We start from the raw sequence: 26,819 nt of genomic DNA, 5'->3' as shown, positions 1-26,819 counted from the left end.
ATAAAGGATCCTTCTTTCTATGTATTCGCAATACATTACATTTGTCTATGTTAAGGGTCAGTTGCCACTCCCTGCACCAAGTGCCTATCCGCTGCAGATCTTCCTGCATTTCGCTACAATTTTCTAATGCTGCAACTTCTCTGTATACTACAGCATCATCCGCGAAAAGCCGCATGGAACTTCCGACACTATCTACTAGGTCATTTATATATATTGTGAAAAGCAATGGTCCCATAACACTCCCCTGTGGCACGCCAGAGGTTACTTTAATGTCTGTAGACGTCTCTCCGTTGATAACAACATGCTGTGTTCTGTTTGCTAAAAACTCTTCAATCCAGCCACACAGCTGGTCTGATATTCCGTAGGCTCTTACCTTGTTTATCAGGCGACAGTGCGGAACTGTATCGAACGCCTTCCGGAAGTCAAGAAAAATAGCATCTACCTGGGAGCCTGTATCTAATATTTTCTGGGTCTCATGAACAAATAAAGCTAGTTGGGTTTCACACGATCGCTGTTTCCGGAATCCATGTTGATTCCTACATAGTAGATTCTGAGTTTCCAAAAACGACATGATACTCAAGTAAAACACATGTTCTAAAATTCTACAACAGATCGACGTCAGAGATATAGGTCTATAGTTTTGCGCATCTGCTCGACGACCCTTCTTGAAGACTGGGACTACCTGTGCTCTTTTCCAATCATTTGGAACCTTCTGTTCCTCTAGAGACTTGCGGTACACGGCTGTTAGAAGGGGGGCAAGTTCTTTCGCGTACTCTGTGTATAATCGAATTGGTATCCCGTCAGGTCCAGTGGACTTTCCTCTGTTGAGTGATTCCAGTTGCTTTTCTATTCCTTGGACACTTATTTCGATGTCAGCCATTTTTTCGTTGGTGCGAGGATTTAGAGAAGGAACTGCAGTGCGGTCTTCCTCTGTGAAACAGCTTTGGAAAAAGGTGTTTAGTATTCCAGCTTTACGCTTGTCATCCTCTGTTTCAATGCCATCATCATCCCGGAGTGTCTGGACATGATGTTTCGAGCCACTTACTGATTTAACGTAAGACCAGAACTTCCTAGGATTTTCTGTCAAGTCGGTACCTAGTATTTTACTTTCGAATTCACTGAACGCTTCACGCATAGCCCTCCTTACGCTAACTTTGACATCGTTTAGCTTCTGTTTGTCTGAGAGGTTTTGGCTGCGTTTAAATTTGGAGTGAAGCTCTCTTTGCTTTCGCAGTAATTTCCTAACTTTGTTGTTGTACCACGGTGGGTTTTTCCCATCCCTCACAGTTTTACTCGGCACGTACCTGTCTAAAACGCATTTTACGATTGCCTTGAACTTTTTCCATAAACACTCAACATTGTCAGTGTCGGAACAGAAATTTTCGTTTTGATCTGTTAGGTAGTCTGAAATCTGCCTTCTATTACTCTTGCTAAACAGATAAACCTTCCTCCCTTTTTTTATATTCCTATTAACTTCCATATTCAGGGATGCTGCAACGGCCTTATGATCACTGATTCCCTGTTCTGCACTTACAGAGTCGAAAAGTTCGGGTCTGTTTGTTATCAGTAGGTCCAAGATGTTATCTCCACGAGTCGGTTCTTTGTTTAATTGCTCGAGGTAATTTTCGGATAGTGCACTCAGTATAATGTCACTCGATGCTCTGTCCCTACCACCCATCCTAAACATCTGAGTGTCCCAGTCTATATCTGGTAAATTGAAATCTCCACCTAAGACCATAACATGCTGAGAAAATTTATGTGAAATGTATTCCAAATTTTCTCTCAGTTGTTCTGCCACTAATGGTGCTGAGTCGGGGGGTCGGTAAAAGGAGCCAATTATTAACCTAGCTCGGTTGTTGAGTGTAACCTCCACCCATAATAATTCACAGGAACTATCCACTTCTACTTCATTACAGGATAAACTACTACTAACAGCGACGAACACTCCACCACCGGTTGCATGCAATCTATCCTTTCTAAACACCGTCTGTGCCTTTGTAAAAATTTCGGCAGAATTTATCTCTGGCTTCAGCCAGCTTTCTGTACCTATAACGATTTCAGCTTCGGTGCTTTCTATCAGCGCTTGAAGTTCCGGTACTTTACCAACGCAGCTTCGACAGTTTACAATTACAATACCGATTGCTGCTTGGTCCCCGCATGTCCTGACTTTGCCCCGCACCCGTTGAGGCTGTTGCCCTTTCTGCACTTGCCCGAGGCCATCTAACCTAAAAAACCGCCCAGCCCACGCCACACAACCCCTGCTACCCGTGTAGCCGCTTGTTGCGTGTAGTGGACTCCTGACCTATCCAGCGGAACCCGAAACCCCACCACCCTATGGCGCAAGTCGAGGAATCTGCAGAGAGGAGAAAATTGAACTTTGGTTCCACGATTCCGAAACTTACAACTACCCTTTCTCCCTGTGGGAGCTGGAATCAGCACTGTCTGAGACTTGTGACTCTATTCCTGGTCATGACCAGATCCGGCACTGCGTGCTTAGACGATTGCCAGCAATGTCGAAAGAAATCCTCCTAGAATGTTATAATATAGCAGACAGGTAACTTCCCCAACTCGTGGAGAGAGGCAATTTTGATACCTCTCCTCAAACCAGTAGAGGACCACACGTCTCGGAAAAGAACCTGGAGTGAATGGTTAACTATCATCTGATCTGGCTGTTAGAGACCAGACAACTCCTTAACCGCTCTCAATGTGAATTCTGAAGATTTTGGTCCACTGTCGATAACCTGACCTTGCTAAAGGCAGCTATTCAGCAGGTTTTTCTATGTAGACATCACTGCAGTGAAATATTCTTCGTTATCAGTAAGGTGTATGATCCTACTTGGCGACACTGTATTCTTGCTCAACTGCATCAATGGAACTTTCGTGGCCACCTCCCCATCTTCATCCAGTCTTTTTCTGTCTGCGCTATTTTAGAACCCAAGTTGGCAACTCGTCAGATCGTTTTGAACAAGAGAATGGTGTCCCTCAGGGCAGTGTTTCAAGTGCTACCCTCTTTGCCATAGCCATCAGCAGTATCACGTCTACTGTAAGGAGCCCAGTACAGTGCTCCTTATTCATGGACAGTTTTGCTGTTTTCTGTTCCCTCTCCAGTGTTGCATCAGTGAGGTGTCAGTTGCAGCTTACAGTGCAGAGGTTAGAGGAGTGGACTGCAAAGACGGGTTTTCAGTTTTCTGCAGATAAGTGTTTGTGTGTTCATTTTAATCATTCACATCATATTTTTAATTTACCTGCCGTGCATATGAGGGACACCATCCTAAATTTTAGAGATTCAGTGCAATTTTTGGGCCTCATTTTTGACTTCAAATTGTCATGGTTGCCACATCTGAGAGACCTGAAAGCCATAACCCTGGCACTGAATATCTTAAAGTGCCTTAGCCACAGGTCTTGGGGAGTGGATAGGGGCGTCTCCTCCAGTTTTATAGGGCTTTTGTTCGTTTATGGCTGGACTAAGGGTGCTGCACAGTGTATGGATCAGCCAGGCCTTCCTATTTGAAGCTCATTGATGCTGTCCACTGTGAGGGGCTCAGGCTGGCTACAGGTGCTTATAGGACCAGTTCTATGCCCAGTCTCTGTGCTGAAGCCGGGAAACCACCACTTACCACTTACCATCCGGTGACAGCTCCTCCTGGTGTGTAAGGCGTGTAAGTTTCTCACAGCTGCGACTTCACCTGCACACCATACTGTTGCTCATGTCTTTTTTCAAACTGTCGACGAGCCACAATGCTGTTTGGGTTCCGCGTGCAACATGTACTGAAGTCCCTCGGTGCGGAGCCAGTACAGTTCCAGACCCATGGTTTTAACTGCCTGCTGCCTTGATTACTGGAGAAAGTCAGAGTGATTTTAGATTTATTGGGGTACAAGAGAGGTTGCACTCCTGATTCTGTTTTTAATGCGACATTTTCTGACATGTTATCTGAGCACCACAACTACGTAGCTGTTTTTACAGATGGGTCGAATAGGGGATTCTCCTGGTTGCTCTGTTGTTCTCCTGGATTGTTTCCTCAAGTCTGACTCCCTCAAGCGTTTACTGTCCTGTATGCATAATTGTCTGCGATCTTGCAGGCACTGGAGTTGATGAGACGTTATTCCAGTGCTAAATTGCTTGACTGTTCTGATTCTCTAAGTGTGCCCTTCACTCGTTGAAAGTTTGTACCCAGCAGATAAAATAGTTAATACCATTTAGGGTGCCCTCCTCCACTACACCAACTGAGGAAGGAGGTGGCCTGGGTACCAGGGCACATCAGGATTGCTGGGAATGAAAGGGCAGATCTAGCAGCCAAGGAGGCGTGTCTTGATCTGCAGATGTTTCAGTGTGCTATCCCACTGCATGCTATAATCTCAGTGTTGAGCTCAAAGAGTCTTGGGTCGGTGGGAGGATGAGTGGCTGGTAGTAAACAACAATAAGCTCTGTTTAGGAATGCCCACAATATGGATGTTGTGTACTTCCTTCCAGCCCCATATAAGGCTGCAGCTGTAACTCCAACAGTATAATAAAAACAATGGTAATACCTTAATGTACAGACTTCACACTTTGTGCTCATATATTGTGACTTCATTAACTTCACATGACCACATAGAACATATATTTCTGTACTTGCTATTGCTTTCAGAGATAATTTTATACGGTATTTCTATTTTTCACTGTAGTCATAATTACCATAGCTGTTTACTGGATCTTTTAATTTTACACGCACCCTAAAATTATAGCTCTCTTTCATTTTTTTAGTGTTTGAAAATTTCCTTTTTACCATTACATGTTAATTTATTTTAAACTAATGAAATGGTTTTGGCTGTTCACTGGATTTGAAATTAAAAAATTGACTCTCTCATGTTTCAGAATAGCCGCATTGCACCAGATGAGGAACTTGATGAGACAAAGGGTCGTTCTGCCATAGAGATCGAGGAAATCAGAAAGGAAAGGGAAGCAAAGGCTCAGGCAACTATACTGGAAATCATAGGCGACATACCTGATGTTGACGTTGCCCCTCCTGAAAACGTACTTTTTGTGTGCAAGCTAAATCCTGTGACCACAGATGATGACCTTGAAATCATTTTCAGCCGATTTGGAAAAATTAAAAGGTAGTTACTAATATCGTGCAGTTACTTGATCTACCCAGTTTGTTGTTCCTTACATTTTTTGTTAAAGTTCACAATATTGTAAACCTAGGCAGTGTTGTTCTAGTGTTGTTCTAGATTTCATTCAGTCATAACCACTATACAAGCTTTTTAATCATGAGATAGCTGCATGAAGTTGTGTATAAATATTTCGAGTTCTGTGTCCCAGATACACCGTTTGCTACCATAAGTCCATGCATGATATCAGTATGTTCCAAAAGCTGTGTGCAAAACTGCCATTTTTCATGGACTAATATATGGGGTTCTGTTGATACCAGAGATAAGGGGTAAAATGTTTTGGATAGCTCTTGGCGTAGCAACCATTCGTACACCTGTCAGGAATGAGCACTATCCTACAGTACAGAATCAAAATTTCGACATTACACACTTCCTCCAGCTCGGGAAAATTGAGCAAATCAGTTGGTTTCATTTGCATTAGGTGTGGTCTAGGGTGGACCTTAGGCAGTTCATAAAAGCACCATTTATTCGAGGGTGTTTCTCAGAACCCTCCCTCCCTCAAAAAAAAAAAAAAACGCTTCAAGAGGTCATAAGGGAGGAAGTGGAACAGACATTGAACCCAATCTCTTGTACTTCATTTCCCTTTAAAACGGTGAAAAAGTCGAGACCCAGGCGGAGTTCATTCCTACAATGCCGCGTGGGGAACCTGTTTGGGCATCAAAGAAGACTGACGTCTGGAGGACCCAGGATAACCAACCAGTATGTTTCCACTGCAGATGACCAGGACATGTGGTGCGCTGTTGTCGAGAAAGGCGGCAGTTATTTGATGATGTCCACACCATAAGACAGCGGACTGATCTTAGCCGACTCCAACTCCAGGACGACAAAGGTGAACAAGAATTTGTGGGTGCAGGACAGCATAGGTCACCATCGCTGCAAGCTAGCTGCTGGAGAGGACACTCCCCAACACACTGACCTAGGTCTCCATCACAGTTTAGAAGCTCCAGCCAATCACCTAGCTGCCGCAATCTGGAAAACTAAAGGGTGCGACCTTCCTTGGAGGTGAGGCCGCCGAAGAGAAAAATCACTACAAAAATGATAGGAAACTATGCCGATGGGTGGCCGACCAACCCAAGCTCTTGTGGACTCTGGAGCATCATATTCAGTCATTTCGTAGAAGTACAATCGCCAGTTGCAGAAAACAGTATTCCTCGACAACAAAACAACTCTGTTGAAGGTGGCTAATTGTAAATATGTAAAACCTACAGGAAGATGTACCATTCGTGTGGGTATAAGTGGCCATACACAGCCCTTAGAATTCATCATCTTACAATAGTGTAGTCATGACATCATTCTCGGATGGGACTTTTTGAAAGCCTCTCAGGCAATTATAGATTGTCGTCGCTCGAAGATTATGTTAGACGAGGTGAGATACAGTGGACAGGAAGATGCGCACCTGAGTGTGTGGAGACTGTGTGTGCTGGATGAAGTGATCATTCCTGCAGTCAGCACTAGAAAGGTAACTGTCACGTGTCATGCCATGCATCAACCCATGGATCGTGTAGTGGAATGTAAGATAAGCATACCACTGAAGAATAACTTGGTCATCCCAGCCTCTGTCATCTCGTTTAAAAATGGATTCGGTGAATTGTGGATAGTTAACTGTCGCCAAGAAAGCAGATCCTTCCAAGATGCATGTGCATAGCAAACGCTGAGCCGTTAATTGAAGAATAGCTGAGCTTCATAGAAACCTCCCATGCTGAGTCTGTGGGCGAAATTAGTGCTACCACTACGAGACAAGATCTAGTCGACTATCTCCAGATCTCACTAAGGAACAACAGAAGAAGCTACTTACCATTCTTCAAGAGTTCTCTGAATGGTTCAATCCACAGGTGGAGAGCAAATTATACAGATCAACAGTGAAGCACCGGATTAGCACTGGAGGCCATCAACCAATAAGCCAAAGAGCATACCGTGTGTCAGCAATGGAGCGTCAAATAATTCGCAACGAGGTAGAGAACATGATGAAGAATGACATCATGCATCCTTCGCGGAGCCCATTGTTGTCACCAGTGGTCCTCGTCAGGAAGAAGGATGGTAGTTAGCACTTTTGCGTTGATTACAGGAAGCTTAATAAGATAACTAAAAGGGACATTCACCCTCTTTCACGAATTGATGATACACTAGATTGTCTGAAGGGGGCTTAGTTTATCTCAACTGTGGAGATGTACTCGGGATACTGGCAAAATGAAGTAGATGAGACTGATCGTGAGAATACTGCATTCATTACCCCTGAGGATCTGTATGAGTTTAAGGTAATGCCTTTTGGTTTGTGTAACGCACCAACAGCTTTTGAACAGATGATGGATAATCTTCACGGATGATGGATAATCTTCTAAGGCATCTGAAGTGGACGATGTGTCTTTGTTATTTAGATGACATTATAATGTTCTCAGAGACATTTGATGAACATATAAAAAGACTTAGGGCCATTCTTAAGTGTCTCTAACAAGGCGGACTGAAACTTAACCCAAGAAAGTGTGTCTTTGGAGCAAAAGAAATCAAAATACTTGGACATCTTGTGTCAAATGAAGGTGTGTGGCCAGACCCAGAAAAGGTGAGATCTCTAATGGAATTTCCTATTCCTAAAAGTGTTAAAGATGTGAGAAGCTTCCTCGGATTATGTTTTTATTACTGTCGTTTTATCAAAAACTTTTGTATCAAAGCCAGACCACTCCAAGAGTTGTTAAAAGCTGATGCTAAATTTATCTGGACACACAGATGCCATTTCGGGTGGAAAAGAGAAGGCTATAGCCTATGCTTCTAGGAAACTTACAAAAGCCAAGAGAAACTATTCAGCTCTCCCCAATCCTATTCAGTACCTCCTCATTAGTTATGTGATATACCCATTTAATCTTCAGCATTCTTCTGTAGCACCACATTTCGAAAGCTTCTATTCTTTTCTTGTACAAACTATTCATTGTCCATGTTTCACTTCCATACATGGCTACACTCCATACACATACTTTCAGAAACGACTTCCTGACACTCAAATCTATACTCGATGTTAACAAATTTCGTGTTGTGACGTAGTGGATCCGCTTTCTGTGTATGCGGTGTAAATCTTCGAAGTTCAGTTTAGTGAGAGATAGTGGCAATAGAAGAGAAAGAGAGATGGGTGGAGACAGGAGCAGTTTGAGCAAAAGAACAAGGAGACAGTGGAAATGAAAAACATAGATGGGTGGAGCCCCTGCATAGACTTCAGGGGTTCTGGTACCTCCCAAACTGGCAAACTTTAACATGTAGGTATAGGGGACGGCACATTTTAGACCGAAATTTTAAACACTTGATTATAGGGGAAATACCCTTGTCAGATCCTCCATAACTTTTGGGCTACCTTGGTATGGCGAAGATAGTGTTAGTGGGTAGAAAGACAAAAGTAGACAGTGTAAGTGAGAGACTGTGGCAGTGGGACGTCCTATAAACCAATGGCAGAAGGAGGAAACAGTGAGAGAGAGAGAGAGAGAGAGAGAGAGAGAGAGAGAGAGAGAGAGAGAGAGTCAGACAGACAACAGCAGTGAGAAGCAGATGCCAAGTATGAAGACTCAACTACCAAGCGAGGCTGGGTAAAAGGATGTAGAATGTTCTGCGTTAACATGTCAAAGACAGTTTCGGGCCAAGAAGACTGCCCATTTATGCCATTCTTTAAAGCGTGACTGCCTCGTTTGTGATTGATTACCTTAAAGAGTAATACATATTAAAAAAAGAACCAAGATCCAAGATTTATTTTTCATATTTAGTTTAGTTCTTTAATAGCTGACTAATTTTAGAATAATAATGGCAGAAAAAAAAGTGCGAGATGAGTTATTGAACAATTTCTTCCTCTTTAGCTTCCAAAATTTCCTGCTCACTCATCAAACATGATGTGTTTGTAGCAGAATTACAGCAAACTGTGACATCTAACAAGTAAATGCACAAAATTAAACATCAGTGTGATCGCATATTGGCTCAGCCATTCACAACAGCAGCTGATGTTTCTTTTGAAATAATTCTAGGAATTGACAACAGAAGGTGGTGCCTGTCAAGTGGCAGGTAGCAAGATGTATGTACATTGTTATCATGTGAAATGATTCCAGTTTTCAAGCGATAGGTGACTCACGTGTTAGAATATCGTGGCCCGAGCTGTATGTGGGCGTGGTCTTATGAACACATCGATGTGTCTCTAAAGTGATGAAAGAGCACAAATATGCTCGTGTGCAAAAATTTTTGGTGAAGTACACCCACCTTGTCTGAGTTTTTTTAAAGAAAAACACATTCACCTTTTCGTGCTTTGATGGGAGCATTTTTCCACTGGTGAAATAATCCTGATGACATAGTTTGTTCACACAGCTATTGTGAAAGATGACCCGAAAAGCAGCATTTCTCTTCAGTTTTTGCTTTCCTTTTTTTTACATTAATATTTTACAAATGTGTTACAAACACATGATTTATGTGTGCGGTAGTAATATTGGCAGTGATCATAGTCACAGATGAAATTATTTTTTATAGCAGCATCATGATTGTAGTGTTAATATATGAAAGGTCACTTCAGAATATGCCTGTCAGTCATTGGGTTTCATAACTGTACACCACACACTGTAACAAGTGGAAACGGAGGAACTCCATCCGTTTAATGCAATATTTAATATTTTTTGCTAGGAAGTAATTTGTTTATGTATTTTTCATTTTCAGCTGTGAGGTAATACGTGATAAAGTGACTGGAGACTCTCTGCAGTATGCATTTGTAGAATTTGAAGACCGGAAATCATGCGAGGATGCTTATTTTAAAATGGACAATGTTTTGATTGACGATCGAAGGATACATGTTGACTTCAGCCAGAGTGTGGCAAAGCTAAGGTGGAAGGGTAAAGGTGAGTATTTTTTGAAGAAATAAAAAACACACACACACACACACACACACACACACACACACACACACACACACAGTGGAGAGAGGGGGGGGGGGGGGGCGGCATACAAAATCTGAGCATCTGCTGTGCCACACAGGTTGTGCGGATTGTCCCACCCAATACTAGTTTCCTTAAACTTGGCCTCTGACACATCCTCCCTCTGTTAATACATTCTCCTCTCTTTTTTTCCATTATATTTTTATTTATTATGTTTCACTCAAGTATTTTCTGTATTGCTTTCACTTTACATCTTCATTCACCCCTTCCCCTCTGTGATCTTTTTTTCCAATCTCCCTTTTTCTCCCCGTTCTTAATTGCACTATTCGTTCATCTTTCTCTTAATACACCTTTAGTTCTTCCTCTGGCATTTTCTCTGGACTGAAGCTAATCCAGTGCTCATCAATACACTATCTTTGTCCCCGTATTCTTCCTGATTCCTCCCGCTTCATCTTTGTCTGCTCTAGTCCTCACTGCAGGACACTCCCTCTGATCCTGGGATCTGAGTGAGCTGCCAATCCTTTTTAATCTTCGCCAACCTTTCCCTTTTTCCTCACCAAGGAAGGAACTAATTGTTCCAAATGCTAGGCTAGTGTTATGTCCTTTTAATATGTGTGTATTGTTAGTAAAAAAGTTTTTTCTTCATGAAGGTAAGTATTGGCCAGTAATTCTGTCTCATTTCATTGTTTCCGTGAATGGATTTTCTTTTCTGTGTAAAATATATATAATCAGTTTAGGACTGTAGAAATGTAGAAACATGCAACACAATTCTGGTACTATGACTTAGGTTAAAGAAAATATAAATTACATTTATAGCATTTGTGGATTTTAAGAATTTTTTTCATCTACACTCTTTGAAATTCTAAAGGTAACAGGGATAAAGTGGAGGTAAAAAAATCATTCAACTGTAGTTACAAGAATCAAAGGCTCTCAAAGGGAAGACTTTATTCAGCCTGCACATTGAGCAAGTTGTAAAGTTACCTCAGTAGAAATTTATAAATGGAGTTAAAGTGCAGTGAGAAGAAATAAGAACTTAGAGGTTTGCCGAAGATATTGTAATTTTGTCAGCAATGGCAAAGGATATGAAAAATCTCTTTATCTTAGTGGATAGTATCTTGAAATGAGGTTGTAGGATGAACGTCAACGAAGGTAATGGAATGGAATGGAATGTAATGGAACTAAACAAGCTGATGCAAAGAGAATTAGATTGCAAAATTAGACACTTAAAGAAGTAGATGAGATTAGCTATTTGAACAGCAAAATAACTGATGACCAAAATCAAAAGCATGTATTGTTTGGTGCATAAGTTCGTAGCGATTTTCCGTAAGTTTAATAAACAAAGCAGATATATGTAACAGAAACTTTAGTCATCAATTATCAAATGCCAGTTTTGGGTTGGTGCATAAATTTGTAATGATTTTCCATAAGTTCATTAAACACAACGGGTACACATAACAGAGTTTAGTCATCAGTAATATATATATTCTCTTTCACTATTACAATAAGGATAGTTGCTGCTCACCATACAGCAGATATACTGAGTTGCAGATAGGCACGACAGGATGATTGCCAGGCAAAGCTTTCAGCCAAACAGACCTTCATCAGAACACACACACACACACACACACACACACACACTCACTCTGATGAAGGTCAGTTGCATCCATAATTAACCATGTTCGGTATGTTTTGTCACAGCCACTGCTGGCAACTTGACCTATTGTGTGGATGCCATTGTTTGAGCTGACTGACACATTACAACTCATTTGGCTCTACAGCCAAGTGAGTGAACAATTATTGAGACTCTCGTATATTCAAAGGTGTGCTCAAGATACGATTTTCTGTTTCCCAGAACTATCAGAGCAGTATAAAGCCAATGGAGAGACCTTTGTAACCTATAGTAACAGGTGACAAAACATGGGTGCACCACTTTGAGCCTTTATCAATAGGGGATACATGCTCTTACACAATTATACCATAAGTCCATAGACATAGGAGGCTGTGTAGAAAAATAGTACATGTAGAAGAAATGTTGGTTGATATTGTCACTAAATTCTAACTCTTAAGAATAAATATGTTCCTAGGAAAAAAAAGTGAGGCATTATTTACTGAATAAGCTTTGTATATAAGGGCTTGTAAACATAAATCCCAGTTAATACTAATTTTTGTATTAAACAAGTTTGTAAGAAGTAATATAATTTGACTTGTTTCAGATCTCAGAAAACTACTTCATGACAGGCCTTATGGGACATGATTTTATGAGAATGAGAATAAATAATTGTGTGAATGAATGAATGAATGGACAATCTAATTTAAAAAAGTAATATGAGGAAGAACTACTTTGCAATATCACATGCAAGGAAACAATATACCACACACAAATACAAATTTCTATGATGTTTGGCATCTAATGAAGAGTATCTGTAAAGAGTTAAATTGTGCTTTGAAATGTACATTGCACACCGTCATGAGACAGTCGACAGAATAAGTTTAGTTCACCATCTTGCAACTTACAAGACTTTAATTTTATTGAAACAAGAGTGACTAATTACATGGAAAAAAAGATCCCAGATAAATAAAGGCAAAGTTTAACAGTCGAGATGAATTGTTACAATGAAAGGCCAAAAACATAGGATTTTAAAATCTGACACACCAAAAGTACAAGAAATATAAAATCAGAAATTAAATTCATAATATTTTTATCACTTGTTGGAGATGAGAGAATGCTTGACTGAAAACAGAATCTATAAACCTGCTACAAAAACAAATACTACTGTTACTCTTATAGTCGTGTACTAAAAGTACAATAGCTAGAGAGTACTTTTCAGAATGTATACCTTTTCTACTCCATTCCTGTTCCTGTGCTCCAGGAAATACTGGTCACTTTTTACTTAGAAAATCTAATTTTCCTGCATGCTGTAAATTTCATTGCTCTTTACTGAATCTTTTAATTTCTGTGCATTTTAGGCCGTGGAGTGGAGCATTTGGATGATGAGGGTAATCCAAGGAAAGATGGTGATATTCATTACAACAACTATGTAAGTAAACAACTGTTTTCCTTTATGTATTAATTCCTTGAACTTTTTTAACTCTTCTCAATGAGGTGTGTGTGTGTGTGTGTGTGAGAGAGAGAGAGAGAGAGAGAGAGAGAGAGAGAGAGAGAGAGAGAGAGATCTCTAACAGAAGTGTGACTGTTGTGATTTGGTAACAGTTTTGTAATTGTTCTTACTCTGTGAATGCTACACAGATATTTCTGCTATATCAGATTTAAATTTTATTTGTTCCTTAACATAAGTGCTAAAGATTACATAGAACAGTCATTGGAGTCCCCTTAACATTCTTCCTGATTCACCTTTGACTAGTAGAGTGGTGTCAGAAAAGTTTAACCATCCTGTCCTTTTGTGCAACATACACACACAGTTTAGAAGTAATCATGTAGAAAATAAATAATCTCTATTGTTGAGGCAGCAGAAGTTGCTCCCTGAGAGTTGGAGTGGGTTGCACACAATAATTCGTGGGCCTACCTCAACCCGTAACATAATACAATTTTATAAACATCTCTATGGCAGCACCTCAGTGTTGTCACAGCTCTGGTGACAGCTACTGTTGTCACCAGTAACCATTAATGCTTCATAGTTGAAAGCTGGCTATAGTGCTGTGAGCTGTCTGAGGCCTTTCTAAAGCATCTTGACTGTCAGTTTTGTATCATGTGTGATGAGTCAGAAGAAAGTAGCAGTAGTAAAGAGACTAATGTAATAGATAATGTCAAGTCTGAATCAAGGTGATGGTGAACTACTGAAGCCAACAAGTATCTGTGAAAATATTGACATTGTTCTTCTCGTCAAAGGCTCCGTTTGGGAACATTTGAAGATTGACAAAAAATTTGCTGAGACACTCTTAAGAAGCAAGGTAAAAAGACTGTTAAGAAATCGGAAAGTTGTTTCCTTAGCCATGGCAAGTAAATATAACAGCAGCACTTTACCTTTCCCTACCCCTACCCTGCTATCCTTCCTCCTCCCCACCCCAGCCTCCTCCTAACCCCACCACCCAGCTTGCTTCTCCCATCAGGTGCACCTTGCTCATAGTCAGCCTGTGTGTGTTTGTTTTGTCTATTTCCAGTGAAGGTCTTTTTGCCCAAAAGCTTACTTGTTTGACAGGCTTTTCTTGTGCCTATCTGTGACTTGGCATCTCCACTGTGTGGTTCAGCAACTATCCTTTTAATAATACTCCCATTATTCCATTCTGGATTTTCCATTGCTTGATTTTAAATATAAAAGTCCTGGATTTACGCCATTATACCTTTGTATAATGTGCTGTAAGGACATTTTATCTCCTGCATTTTATAACTTGCAAGGGTGGAAGAATGTGAAGTTGAAGATCCGGAATATACACCAGATTGATTGATGTCCTTGAAAAAAATAATGAAAATAGTGAATTAATTTAATAAATCTCACTACTTAAGGTTACCAAAGAACACAAGAGAGTCTGCCAGAATACTTTCGATCAGTGTTGTCACATGGCATTACAATTCCAGTGAACAGTGTCAAAAGTACGACAGTTCCAGTAGAAAATATGTCTGAAGAACATGGCGGTGCTGAATCCACAGATTGTAATAGTTTAATGCAAATACTTCAGGAGAAGTTTAGCAGAAATTATGTTCAAGAAAATTAGCACCACTTATCTTAGCACCAACTTCATGAGCAAAGAAAAATCCAAATAGTTTTTAACACAACTGAATGTATGGTAAAGAAACCAAGGACCTTACTAAAAAGAAGATAGTATTTTGTCAAGAAGAAGCTATAAAGTAGGAAACAGAATAGGTATGGAATGGCTTTCCAGACTCTTTCTACTACAGCAATGATGTAAGTCGAATTTCTGCTCATAAAAGAGATTGTCTATCTGCTGCTTCAGAAAATGGCGAAAGAGTGTGTAAGACAAAAGCACTCATTTTGCATAAACTGAAAGATGTATACTTAGCTTTCAGAGAAAATTTCCTTCCAATAAAATTGGTTTTACTAAATTTTGTGAACTTCATCAAGAAGAATGTGTTACAGTGCTATAAACAGTCATGGACTGCATAATGCATGAGTGTGCGTGTATCATCAAAATATAAAACTGATGATGCATGCTTCACATGCAGAAGTATAAATGCTTAACTTTTACAGGAACATGTTTGCAATCTGGAAAATGAAGAGTGCATGCTGTATCACTGTACTTAGTGTTGTGAAGAGTATGAATTTTTTTTACTGGAGCTAGAATCCTTACAAGCTTCTGACATACAATGGACACATTAATGAAGACAGTTGATGAATTTATTGAGTATCTCATCCAAAAACTTCAAAACCTGACACAACATTATTACATATTGAAAGCACAGGATTGCTACTTAAAAATCAAGCAAGCAAACACTCCCTGACACTTCTTGCATCATCATAGTGGATTTTGCAGAAAACTATACGTGTTTGCTTCAGGATGCTGCACAAGGGTTTCAATGGCAGAACATTCAAGTTACCCATCAGCCCTTTGTTGTGCGCTATACAACAGAGGATTGCATTACGTAAATGTCGTTGTGTTATAGAAGTGATTGTTTGCAGCATGATACAAACACAGTGTGTTTTTCTGAAATAATTCTCAGCTATACTCTGGAACAAAAGCCACACATCCAACACTTACTTCAGTGATGGCAGTTTTACATTATATAAAAACTTAGATCTTTGTAGATTTGTGCCATCACAAAAAGATCTTGAGGTAACTGCAGAATGGAAATTTTTGTCATTAGCCATGACAAAGCAACAAGAACAAGTTTACAGCATCCAAATAACAATCACTTTTTAAGTCCAAAATACCCATTTACATTTGCCACAACTCATCTTCCGGAAATGCAAACATTTTGTGTTAAAACAAAGGATATAACAATAATTATCGAATATGTTACAAAAATGATATGAAAATGGTTCTGCCATTCCTGGGACAAGACTTAAATCATTTTTTCAAACCACTGAATGGAAGCAGATTACTGATAAAGCATGTATCATCAACTTATTAATTTATGTGTGTTCATCTTGTGTTTCAAAACGAAGTCTCCATCACTATTAAAGAATAAATGTTCATCAAAGCTATCTACTGTAACAAGTACTGGCAATATTATGAAAAGGAAAGTTAGCTACTCACCATATAGTAGAGATGTTGAGTCGCAGACAGGCGCAACAAAAACACTACTAAACATGTAAGTTTTCAGCCAGAAGGCCTTCTTATGAAATAGACAACACACACACACACACCTCTCACACATGTGACCACTGTTTTGGTCCCAGCAGCCAGAGGACTAATGTTTTACAATTGGCTGTTTCTTGTGATCTATTGACACTGATCGAACAATACTGAAACTTCTCACTTTTTTATGCAGAATATTTTAACATTAATGTAGATTTACAGACCGACTTCCACATCCTCTACAGAGTATCAATGTAATGTTTCTGCAGTTTGCTGAAATTTTATTAGTTTACTACTTTTGTGAAGAGCATAAGCTGCATACAGCTTGATGAAGTTTGGTTTACATTGTTCACCACACCGTACATTTTTTAGTAGTAATGGTCCTATAACACTCCCTGATGTAACCTCAAAATGACTTCATGTTTTTCCCTGTCAAGAAGAATGTGCGGAGTTCTGTCTGTTAATAAGTCTTAAGTCCAATCTCAAAGCTAGCTCAGTATTTCATAAGCTATATTTATTTTACTAAATGAAACATGAAACTGCATCTTACACCTTCCAGAAGTCAAGGAACATGGCATCAACCTGCATGCTTCTATCTATGGCATTCTAGGTTTTGTGGACAAACAGAACAAGCTGAGTGCCATAAGATTTTTGTTTTCTGGAAATCAAGTTGATTCCAATAGAACTTTTTTTGTCACTTGTACTATGTCATAATATTTGATTTATCACTACATCTACTATACTTCAGGAGTAAAGAGGACTACTTATCAACTGGCAGAAGTGTTGAGTTGTCGACAGGTACACATAAAACTGAAAGAAAACTTATAAATCGTACCTCGAGCTAGTGTGTGTGTGTGTGGGGGGGGGGGGGGGGGGTGACTGCGCGTGCACACACACACACACACACACACACACACACACACACACTCTGTGCCCCTATGTTGTGCCAGCTGGAAACACAATCACTCTGAAAGCTAGCAAGCTTCTGCTATTCAGTGAGTGGTCTCCTTCACTCCTAATCATTCGAATTCTACCTGGTACAGTCAAGACTTAAAGAGAAAGTCGATAGGTGACTACTTCCTGTATGATAGTGAGATGAATAGGAGCATCGTTGACGTTAAGATAATACCATCAGAGGCCTTGGATAGCAACCACCATTTGCTGGTAAAGAACCTGAGAGGGACTAAGGATAATAAAGGGACAGAAAACCAGGAAAAGGAGGAAGCAAGCAGGCACAGAACCTTTAAGTAGTAAAGGAAAGCATCCCAAAGGATGAACCAAAAACGGTAGAAGAGGAATGGGGTAGATTCAAGGGAACATTGGTAAGTACGGCGGAAGCAGTATGTGGGAGGACAAGCAACAAAAAGAGATGGAAAGAAGTACCCTGGTGGAATGATAACAAAGGATATAGTACAGAAGAAGAATAGCCTCTATGGTATAGTTCCAGAAGAGAACAGTAGAGACAAGAGGAGAGGATCAGGCAAGCAAGAAAGAAGCAAAAATAATAGTGGCAGAGGAAAGAAGTAAGTGGATGGAACAGTGGACCAGAATGATGGAGGAGGATAGCGAAGGTTCAAAAAAGGTGTTATAGGAGATGATTAAAAATGAGAGGAAGAATGGTACGACAGATTATGCTCGAATGGTGAACAAAAATGAACAAGATGTAGAGAATGAGGAGGAGCTCAAGAATATGTGGAAGGATTATTTTGAATAACTCCTGAACTCGAATGGAGACCTGGATGAGGAGGAACAAGCCGAGGAGAAAAAAGAGAAGGAACAGCAAATAGAAAAAGACCTTACATGGGGAGCAGTGGAAGACGCATTGGGCAAGATGAAGGGAGATAAGCCACCAGGTCTGGACGAGCTAAGTGTAGAGATGGTGAGAGCAGCAGGAGAGGTGGTGGATACAATGGCTATATCGAGTAATGAAAATTGTGTGGAGACATGATGATCCCAGAAGACTGGAAGAAGGGAATAATTGTCCTGATCTTTAACAAAGGAAATAGAAAAGAGTGCAAGAACTATCGGGAGATAACATTGATGAGTCATTGTGCAAAGATTTTTGAGAAAATTTTGGAAGCACGAATTCGGGCAAAATTAGAAGGAAGAATGAGAGAAGAGCTACGTGGCTTCAGAGCAGGAAGGTCCACGGTGGATCTAATTTTTGCTGTAAGACAGCTGCAGGAACAGCAAAATGTGGAAAGCCCTGAAGAACAGAGGAGTAGCAAAACAGATTATTTGGAAGATAAGGGAAATGTACCGTGAAAGTGGGAGGAGAGAGATCAGCTTGGATTGAACATAGGAATGGCTTTAGGCAGGGAAGTGCACTTTCACCATTACTCTTCATTGTAGATGGGCGATATAATGAGTACAGTAGCACAAGTAATTGGTGGAAGGAAGATGAAAGCTGTGGTGTTTGCAGATTATCTGATGACTTGGGGGAATAAGGAGGAGGAAGTACAAGAGCAGTTGGGCGTATGGGAGTGAACAGTACAAGAATATGGGATGAAATTTAGTATAAGTAAGAGTGAGATGATTATCACAACAAGAAAGGAGGAGAGAGGAACAACGGGAATAACAATTGGTGGGGAACGATTGAGGAGAGTGGAGAGTTTCAAGTACCTAGGAAGCCTGATAGAGGAAGATGGAAAAAACGACAGAGAAATAAATGAGTGGGGGAGAAAATCAGAAGAATTGCGGTAGAGTATCAGAAGCCTGATATGGAGCAAGGATGTACCCCAAATCAGTAAAAAGGTTATATAACAGTCATCCTATGTCCCGATCGTGACATATGCGTCAAAAACCTGGGTTGTGAAAGGAAGAGAGAAAAGCAAAGTACAAGCTCGTGAGATGAAATTCTTGAGAAACAATATTGGAGTGACAAAGATAGACAGGTTAAGAAATGAGAGGATCAGAGAGTTAATGAAGGTGGAACCATTACAGGAGGAGATAGAGAAATCAAGGCTGACATGGTATGCACAGGTTAAGAGAATGGAGAAGAAGAGGATACCTGGGAGGATACACGAGATGAAACTGGAAGGAAAGAGACCAAGAGGAAGACTGAGAGACAGATGGCTGAAAGGAGTGGAGGAATGAGTCCAGAAGAAAGGAGAAGACTGGACCAAGGTGAAGACAGAGAGAAGGTGGCAAGACAGAAGATGACGGAGAGGCCTATGTTCCATACAGACCCGGCCAGAGGCTGAAAGCTGTCCAAGATAATGATGATGATTCAATACACCAGTCTTCTCTTTGTTATTGTTAGATTACTTTGGTTTCAGTGTGTCACTGAGTGACTGTATGGACGACAGTATTTTGACATTACGTAAGATGAAAACTTCTTAGCATTGTTTATCAGCTAATCAGATAGAATTTTACTTCAAATTCATCTACAGCTACATCTGCATGACTACTCTGCAATTCTCACTTCAATGCCTGGGAGAAGATTCATCAAACCACTTTCAAACTCTCTCTCTTCCTTTCCACCCTCAAACAGTGCGCAGGAAACACAAACATTTGAATCTTTCCGTGCAAGCTCGGTTTTCTCTTATTTTATTATGATAATTATTTCTCCCTGTGTAAGTAATGTCAGCAAACTATTTCCTCATTCAGAAGAGAAAGTTGATGATTGAAATTCCGTGAAAAGATCTCGCTGCAATGAAAAACGCCATTGTTTAGTGGTACTCATTACTTGGTGTTTCACAAGAATGGTATTTTCTGAATCAGGCTGGCTGTATGTTAGTAGACCATTGTCTTTGAAATATTGCATAATGCTCAAACACAGCATTTGTTCCAAAATCCTTCAACAAATTGAAGTCAGTGATATGGGTCTGTAACTCAGTAGATTAGTTCAGTTTCCTTTCATGTGTATTGGTGTGACCTGTGTGACTTCCTGATCATTAGATATAGATCTTTTGTCAAGTGAGCAGTTGTTTATGATTTCTAAAAATGGGGCTGTTAACATACTTTGGAAGAAACGTAACTGTTATACAATCTGAACTGGAAGACTTATCTTTATTGAATGACACAATTGCTTCACAACACCGAATTTATCTACTTCAAAGTTTCTAATGTTGGCAGCTGTTCTTGATTCAAATTCTGGAATATATACTGCATGTGCTTTCCTGAAGGAATTTTGTAGGACCGTGTTCAGTAACTCTGCTTTAGTGACACTGTCATCTGTCACTATTCCTCTTGCTGTCACACAGTGAAGGTATTGATTCTGTCTTCATAGAACTCCTGTTGCTTTCCTCCTCTTATGCTTATTTTTCGTTACATTCAGCTTTTGCTTGTCAACAAGACTTTTATGCAAGGAGTATTAAGAATGTAAGCAGTTAGAAGAGGGTGCTAACAGCAAAGCATAAAAGAAAGCTTAAAAAAAGATGATAGTGTATTATTTTCCAGTTGTGAACTAAACAGCTACAAGCCACTGATTTGAAATGACACTTACTTTTATCCAAACATATCTGTTTAGCTTACAATGCCACTATATAACAAAATTACAATTCATTAAGTCTTTCGACTCTCATTCCATGCTAATTTGCTGCTGCTTTTCCTCACCTCATTCCTGTCAGATCCCTTTAAAAAGTAATGTTTTGCCCTCCCTTCATTTGCAGAGTGGTTGTTAAATAGTTTGTCAAGTTTGCGGGCAACTTCAAATTCACTGGCACTGCTGCTCTCTCCCTTGCAAATAGTATTTTTTTTTTTTATAAAGCAGTTTTATTGGTTTTGCTTTCTTTATAATTTTTGTATGTAGTTGGAAATTATTTTTCTTACATGATTCCTTCTTGAAGTGTGCATTAAGTGATGGTATGAAGTCTTCATTGTTAGGAGTGTGGCCATAAGCTCTCATGTTTTTTGACTTTTCTATCTCAGCCAACATCTGCTTGTTTCATTATTTGGAAAAGTTATTCTCATTACAAATTTTCACGTACGATGAAACCCTGATTTGCCAGACCAGGTGAGATTGTAGATCATCTGGATTGTCAAAAATCTGGATAATCTAGATGTTCAGAAAAAACTAAGGTGACATGGATTGAATGCCATAAACTCAGACATTATATCTATTTTCACATAAACACACAAATTATACACTGTTTTCATCTGAATTGTGACAAACTTTACATGCTGAAGTGATTGGTAAGTTTCTTTAGAATCAGATTCGTATGTCATATATGTGCAGCATGATCACACAAATGTTTCACCAACATTATTTCAGCCTAAATTGCGACAACATGTTGTAGAGTATACACTATGATGCATGCAATCCATGACAAATAGTGTTGTATTGGTTGTATGACACTTAGGCCAAGGAATGAAAATACTTTGTGGTGTATAGTGGACCTGAATATGGCATAAGTGTTGCACAGAGACAGGTCATTTGAAATAAACTTCTTTGATGATATGGCTGTTGTGGTTCATTTTCTTTATTTATATCATCAGCCACTGTCCTACATCCGTGAGAATGATGGACTTTCAGAAGCAAGTTCTTTCTGGCTGATGTTCCAAATAGACCATTATTTTGTCCAGCTGGGTTGTTCCATTTGTATGTGTCATCATCCATAATCTCTTCAGATTGAGCATCAGCTTTGTCAGGTAATTGATCATCACAGTTGTTGCTGTCTGCAGGTACAGGAACTGTGACAGTTTTGTCATCAGAAATCGTACTGTAGCCAGTGTCATTGTCATTTCCCTGCCAGTCATTAACATCTATGCCTGAGGTTTCTGCAGTATTTGCAAGTGGTTCGATGAACTCTTCACCAATATTGTCACCAATTTCTAAATGGTTGGGCATATATATTTTTCCAGTACATTGATTTTTTACTCTACAATATTATATTCTGTAAATTCATAAATTTCAATGGTGTTAACACACCATTTTCCCCTTCTTCTTCAACAAATTTAGTGAGCAGCTGCCTCTCATGCACATGCTTAATATTCCCAGGAGTCCCCTGTGCATTGGCTACAACATTGTGATTTTGTTGTGAGGCAGAAATTTTACTGACCAATTCTCTATACCAGGATGGATGGAGCATTGCACAGCCAACAATATGGCAGTCAGATGCAAAACTTCTTCCTTCAGAAATATTGTTACGCTTGCCACAAAAGCTTCAAAGAATCATCTTTTGAAACAGCAGCCTGCCTATCCACATATTTTTGTGACATATAAGATACTGGTGAGGAGGGATGATTCACATTTATGAAAGTATGGGGATTGTTTTATTTCCTCATTAACAAAAGAGGAATTTTGTGTTTCCCAGATACATTACTGGGAGCCATAATTGTGACTCTCTCTCCTTATTCTTTTTCTAGCATTTGGAGAAGTGTCTAATCAGGAACCTGATGTCTTGTTGGATAGCATCTGACAGGAAAGAACTTGAACTTGATTTAGAGTGAACTTATCAAATGGAATTCTTTTTTTAAATTTTCGGGAGCTACTGTGTCTGCTGAAATGCATTTACCAATCATTGACTGCTAGCATATTCTGCGTTGATGTTTCCACCTTTGAAACAAACCTTGGCTGGCTGAGAAGTTTGGATCAACATTAGAAAGCTTCTTGTTTAAACTTACAGCTTTTTCGTACAGTATGGTGCCTGACACTAAACACCACTCTTCCTCTTTTCAGTAAACCACATGAAAAGGATGCCCTCTAGAGTTTTATTTCTTTGTTTTTGTTACTCTCCCATTACTCTAAGACATCTTTTGACATCAGTTTCAAACAAAAGTATTAATTTTTCCAGTTGTCTTTCCAATCTGAAACTGTCAAATTTCAAACACCAAATTCAGTAAGAATGTTGAAACTTCCTGGCAGATTAAAACTGTGTGCCCGACCGAGACTTGAACTCGGAACCTTTGCCTTTCGCGGGCAAGTGCTCTACCAACTGAGCTACCGAAGCACGACTCACGCCCGGTACTCACAGCTTTACTTCTGCCAGTATCTCGTCTCAGTAAGAATGTTGTTTAGCAGTTCTCCTTTATCCGTCCTACTCAGTGTATCTAATTTTTTGTCTGTGGACACTGCCGTCTTTGTATGTCATTCTGGACTCACAATAAATGGGAACAATACGTGTCGCGTTAAAGTGTTACCTGACACTTTGTCAGAATTGTGTGTGGCAGCTGACTGAATCTGAAGTTAATGATTGCCACCATCAGTTGTTCCCACAATTACTTGTGGAGTATCAACTGTACTACAGTTACTATACAGTAACAAAATTGTTCCAGATGAATGAGGGATCTGTATTAACAAAGCCAGATAACTGTTAATACTTCTTGAATAGACTAACAGTTATGTGAACTATTCAAATCTGAAGACTACTGACTGATGCCCCATAGCTGCAAGTTTTCTTTTCCTGTTTTTGTGTGTGCTGCGCGGGATTAGCTGAGCGGTCTAAGGCACTGCAGTCAGGGACTGTGTGGCTGATCCCGGCGGAGGTTCAAGTCCTCCCTCGGGCATGGGTGTGTATGTTTGTCCATAGGATAATTTAGGTTAAGTAGTGTGTAAGCTTAGGGACTGATGACCTTAGCAGTTAAGTCCCATAAGATTTCACACACATTTGAACATCTGTTTTTGTGTAAAATATAGGCAGTTTCTCATAAGGTTTCCTTATTTTGTTCAGCACAGATTTCTGCAAAGAAACTTGGATCATTCCAGATAACGTCAGTGAAATATAGTTCAATAACGTCTTTGTATTATGATCACATATTTGTGGCATCACAGGTTCATCTTTTTACAGAATATGTAATAATTGCTTGTGCATCTGTTTGATTTGCAGAGACCTGACAATGACAGGAACTCCTCGAGACGGGAAGATATTCGAGACCACGGAAGACGGGAGGACATGCGTGGTGTTTCCGATACCCGGAGTTCCGAAAGAGACAGAGAACGAGAACGCCGCTACTACAGTGACAGAGAGCGCAGGCATGGCGGAAGTAGTGGCAGCCGTGACAGGGACAGAGAGAGGGAGCGAGGTAGAGATAGGGATCGAGATCGGGACAGGGAGAGGGACAAAGGAAGAGAGAGAGACAGAGAAAGAGACAGGGACAGGGACAGGGACAGAGACAGGGACAGGGATAGGGATAAGGACAGGGACAGGGAGCGGGACAAGGACAGGGACCGCCAACGTGATAGAGAAAGTGATAAAGATAGGGACAGGGACAAAGGTGGCAACAGAGACAGAAACAGTGATAAGGATAAGGATCGTGATAGGGAGGAAGATAAGGACAGGGAGAAGGAGAAAGATAAAAACAGGGAGAAGGACAGAGAAAGGGAAAGAGAGAAGGACAAGGAAAAGGACAGGGAAAAAGAAAAAATGAAAGAGAAGGAAAAGTTGAGAGAAAAGGAGAGGAACAAGGAGAGAGATAAACATCAAGTGAACAAGGAATACATTGATGATGTTGGAGATCATGCTAAGGAGAGAGATTCTCAAACGGAGAGTGGAAGGATTGGTGGGAACACATCCAGTAAGGAAGGATGGGAGAGAGCTGATGAGGAGCGACTGCCCAGGGAACCGAAGAGAAGTGATGGCAGGGAGAAATCTCAAAACAGAGAAGGTGTGAATGGTGCACAGCTCTCTAGGAGAGACAGCAGTGGTTCCAGTGAGGAAGGCACCAGGAGAAGAGGGGCAGAAGCTGTGGAGAAAAACAGAAGTACAACTCCTAAGGCAGTAGCTGTCCATGGTTCGGACAATGGCACTGAAAGAGTCAAAGCACACCATAGCAGAGACGACTTGTCAGATGGAGGAGACAGTGACACACAGAAGGCCAGAGGGAGTGATTCTGCCAGAAGAAAAGAAAGGCCAGGGACTCCTTCTGGCAAAATGAGCAGGAAAGTGGGAGAAAATAGTCATCTGTCTGGTACCAACAGCAGAAGCAAAGGGCCAGGAGATGCGACAACGTCTGGCGATCATAATGTGAAGTCGGACGGTCAGCTCCAGAAGAGACCGAGAAATGCTGCTGCCACAGAACACAAAGATGGTGGTGCCTTGCAGAACAAAGGTAAAGAGAACTCTCTTTCTGAGCCTCAGAAGAAGAAAAGAAAGAAGAGTGAAGATAGTTCTACAGACAGTAATTCAGAATCTTCGAGTGAGAGTGACAGCTCATCTGATTCATCAGAAGATAGCAGCTCAAGTTCAGAGGTGCAAAAAGGAAACGTGCATCACAAAAAGAAAATCAGACAAAAGAAGCATGCAGTAATTGCAAAGAAAGTCAAGAAAAGGAGAAGAAAAAAGAAGAAAATTAAAGGAAAGAAAGGAAAGATCCTGGATAAAACTAAGAAGAAGCCTCGCAGAGGTGACGATGACTCAGACAGTGATCAATCCTCATCAGAAGACGATAAAGTTCTGCGTGCAGACTGCAAAGCAAAGAAGCGCAGGAGGAGAGACGTCAGCAGTTCGAGCGGTACTAGTAGTAGCAGTAGCAGCAGCAGTAGCAGTGACAGCAGTGTGTACAGCAGTAGTTCCTCCTCGAGCAGTGGCAGCAGTAGTGGGTCAGACAGGCGGAAGAAACAGAAGAAAAAGATAAAAAGAAAACACAAAGACTCTAAGAAAAAGAGGAAGAAAAAGAAGAGAAAGATTGTAGCTACACCAGTGAAACGTCGCAGGAAAATCATACGAAGTCGTCGCAGTTCTAGTTCTGATAGTGACTCAGATCTTTCTAACGCTTCTTGCGGAAAGGATCCCGATGCCATTGCTCGGAAGATCAGACAGTTACAAAAGAAACTACAAAAGAGTGAAAATCACTCTGCAAAGACAAAACATCACAAGGTAGTGACTAAGAATGCAAATGACTCAGACTCGTCAGTTGAGAGTGATACTGCAGCCTCAAAGGAGATACGTCAAACAAAAAAGAAAACTAATGGGATTGAGAACCACATTCGAAATAAAAAAAAAGATCACCACAATCACAGAGGCTCGACAGCCAGTGACAGTGCGAGAGAGTCTGCCACTTCCCGCTCAGCTGATGCTTCATCTGCTACTCCTCGGCCGAAGAAGTCAGCTAGAGCTGGCTCTCGCTCTGATGTGTAGCCACCCTGCATTCAGGATACACCATCCATTTGTGCTCATTGGTTTCCGTTTACTGGATGCATTTGTGATCTCCCTGTGTGTGTGTGTGTGTGTGTGTGTGTGTGTGTGTGTGTGTGTGTGTGTGTGAAAACATTGCACTGAGGTTTGCAAAGATGGTTTGTAACATGGCATTAGCATTCATTCTTTCTGTTTCTGAAACTGTTACATTATTTTCAGTTTTATTTTTGATTAAAAAGAAAAAGGAACCTTACTCATGATTTTCTAATATTTGTTGTGTTTGGAAAAACTCATTTAGTCTCTTAAACGCATTCCACTTTAAGAGAGTTTAACTTTGTTGATCTATTTTTATAGAGATCTGTGTTAAAACAGATTGAATATTTATTTATATTGTTCTTTCTCTTTCTGCTGTGCCTTAAAGAGAATGCACCTCATTTGAACATTGGATGAATAAAAACTACTTTCATATTCAGATAATTATCTTGTGTTCCTGTTTTAATTATATGGAGCCAGTTGAAGCAGCCCATATTTGTCATTTTTGTAGCATCATGGT

At 40.3% G+C, this 26,819-nt stretch overlaps 1 protein-coding gene across 1 annotated transcript in view; it reads left to right on the top strand.

The window, feature by feature from the left end:
• The window catches only part of LOC126161251 (zinc finger CCCH domain-containing protein 13), an 83,074-nt gene extending 56,805 nt beyond the window's left edge, over positions 1–26,269 (top strand). The window contains exons 8-12 of the mRNA XM_049916990.1: positions 4,856–5,097; positions 9,823–10,001; positions 13,005–13,075; positions 24,020–25,731; positions 25,846–26,269. Of these exons, the coding sequence (XP_049772947.1) occupies positions 4,856–5,097; positions 9,823–10,001; positions 13,005–13,075; positions 24,020–25,731; positions 25,846–26,269 (2,628 nt within the window). The remainder of the gene's footprint in view (positions 1–4,855; positions 5,098–9,822; positions 10,002–13,004; positions 13,076–24,019; positions 25,732–25,845) is intronic.
• The last annotated feature ends 550 nt before the right edge of the window (positions 26,270–26,819 follow it).

This window comes from Schistocerca cancellata, chromosome 2 (assembly GCF_023864275.1).
Source record: "Schistocerca cancellata isolate TAMUIC-IGC-003103 chromosome 2, iqSchCanc2.1, whole genome shotgun sequence".
In the NCBI taxonomy this organism is placed as follows: domain Eukaryota; kingdom Metazoa; phylum Arthropoda; class Insecta; order Orthoptera; family Acrididae; genus Schistocerca; species Schistocerca cancellata.
The sequence above is the reverse complement of the archived record's forward strand: the minus strand, read 5'-3'. Positions and strand labels throughout refer to the sequence as shown.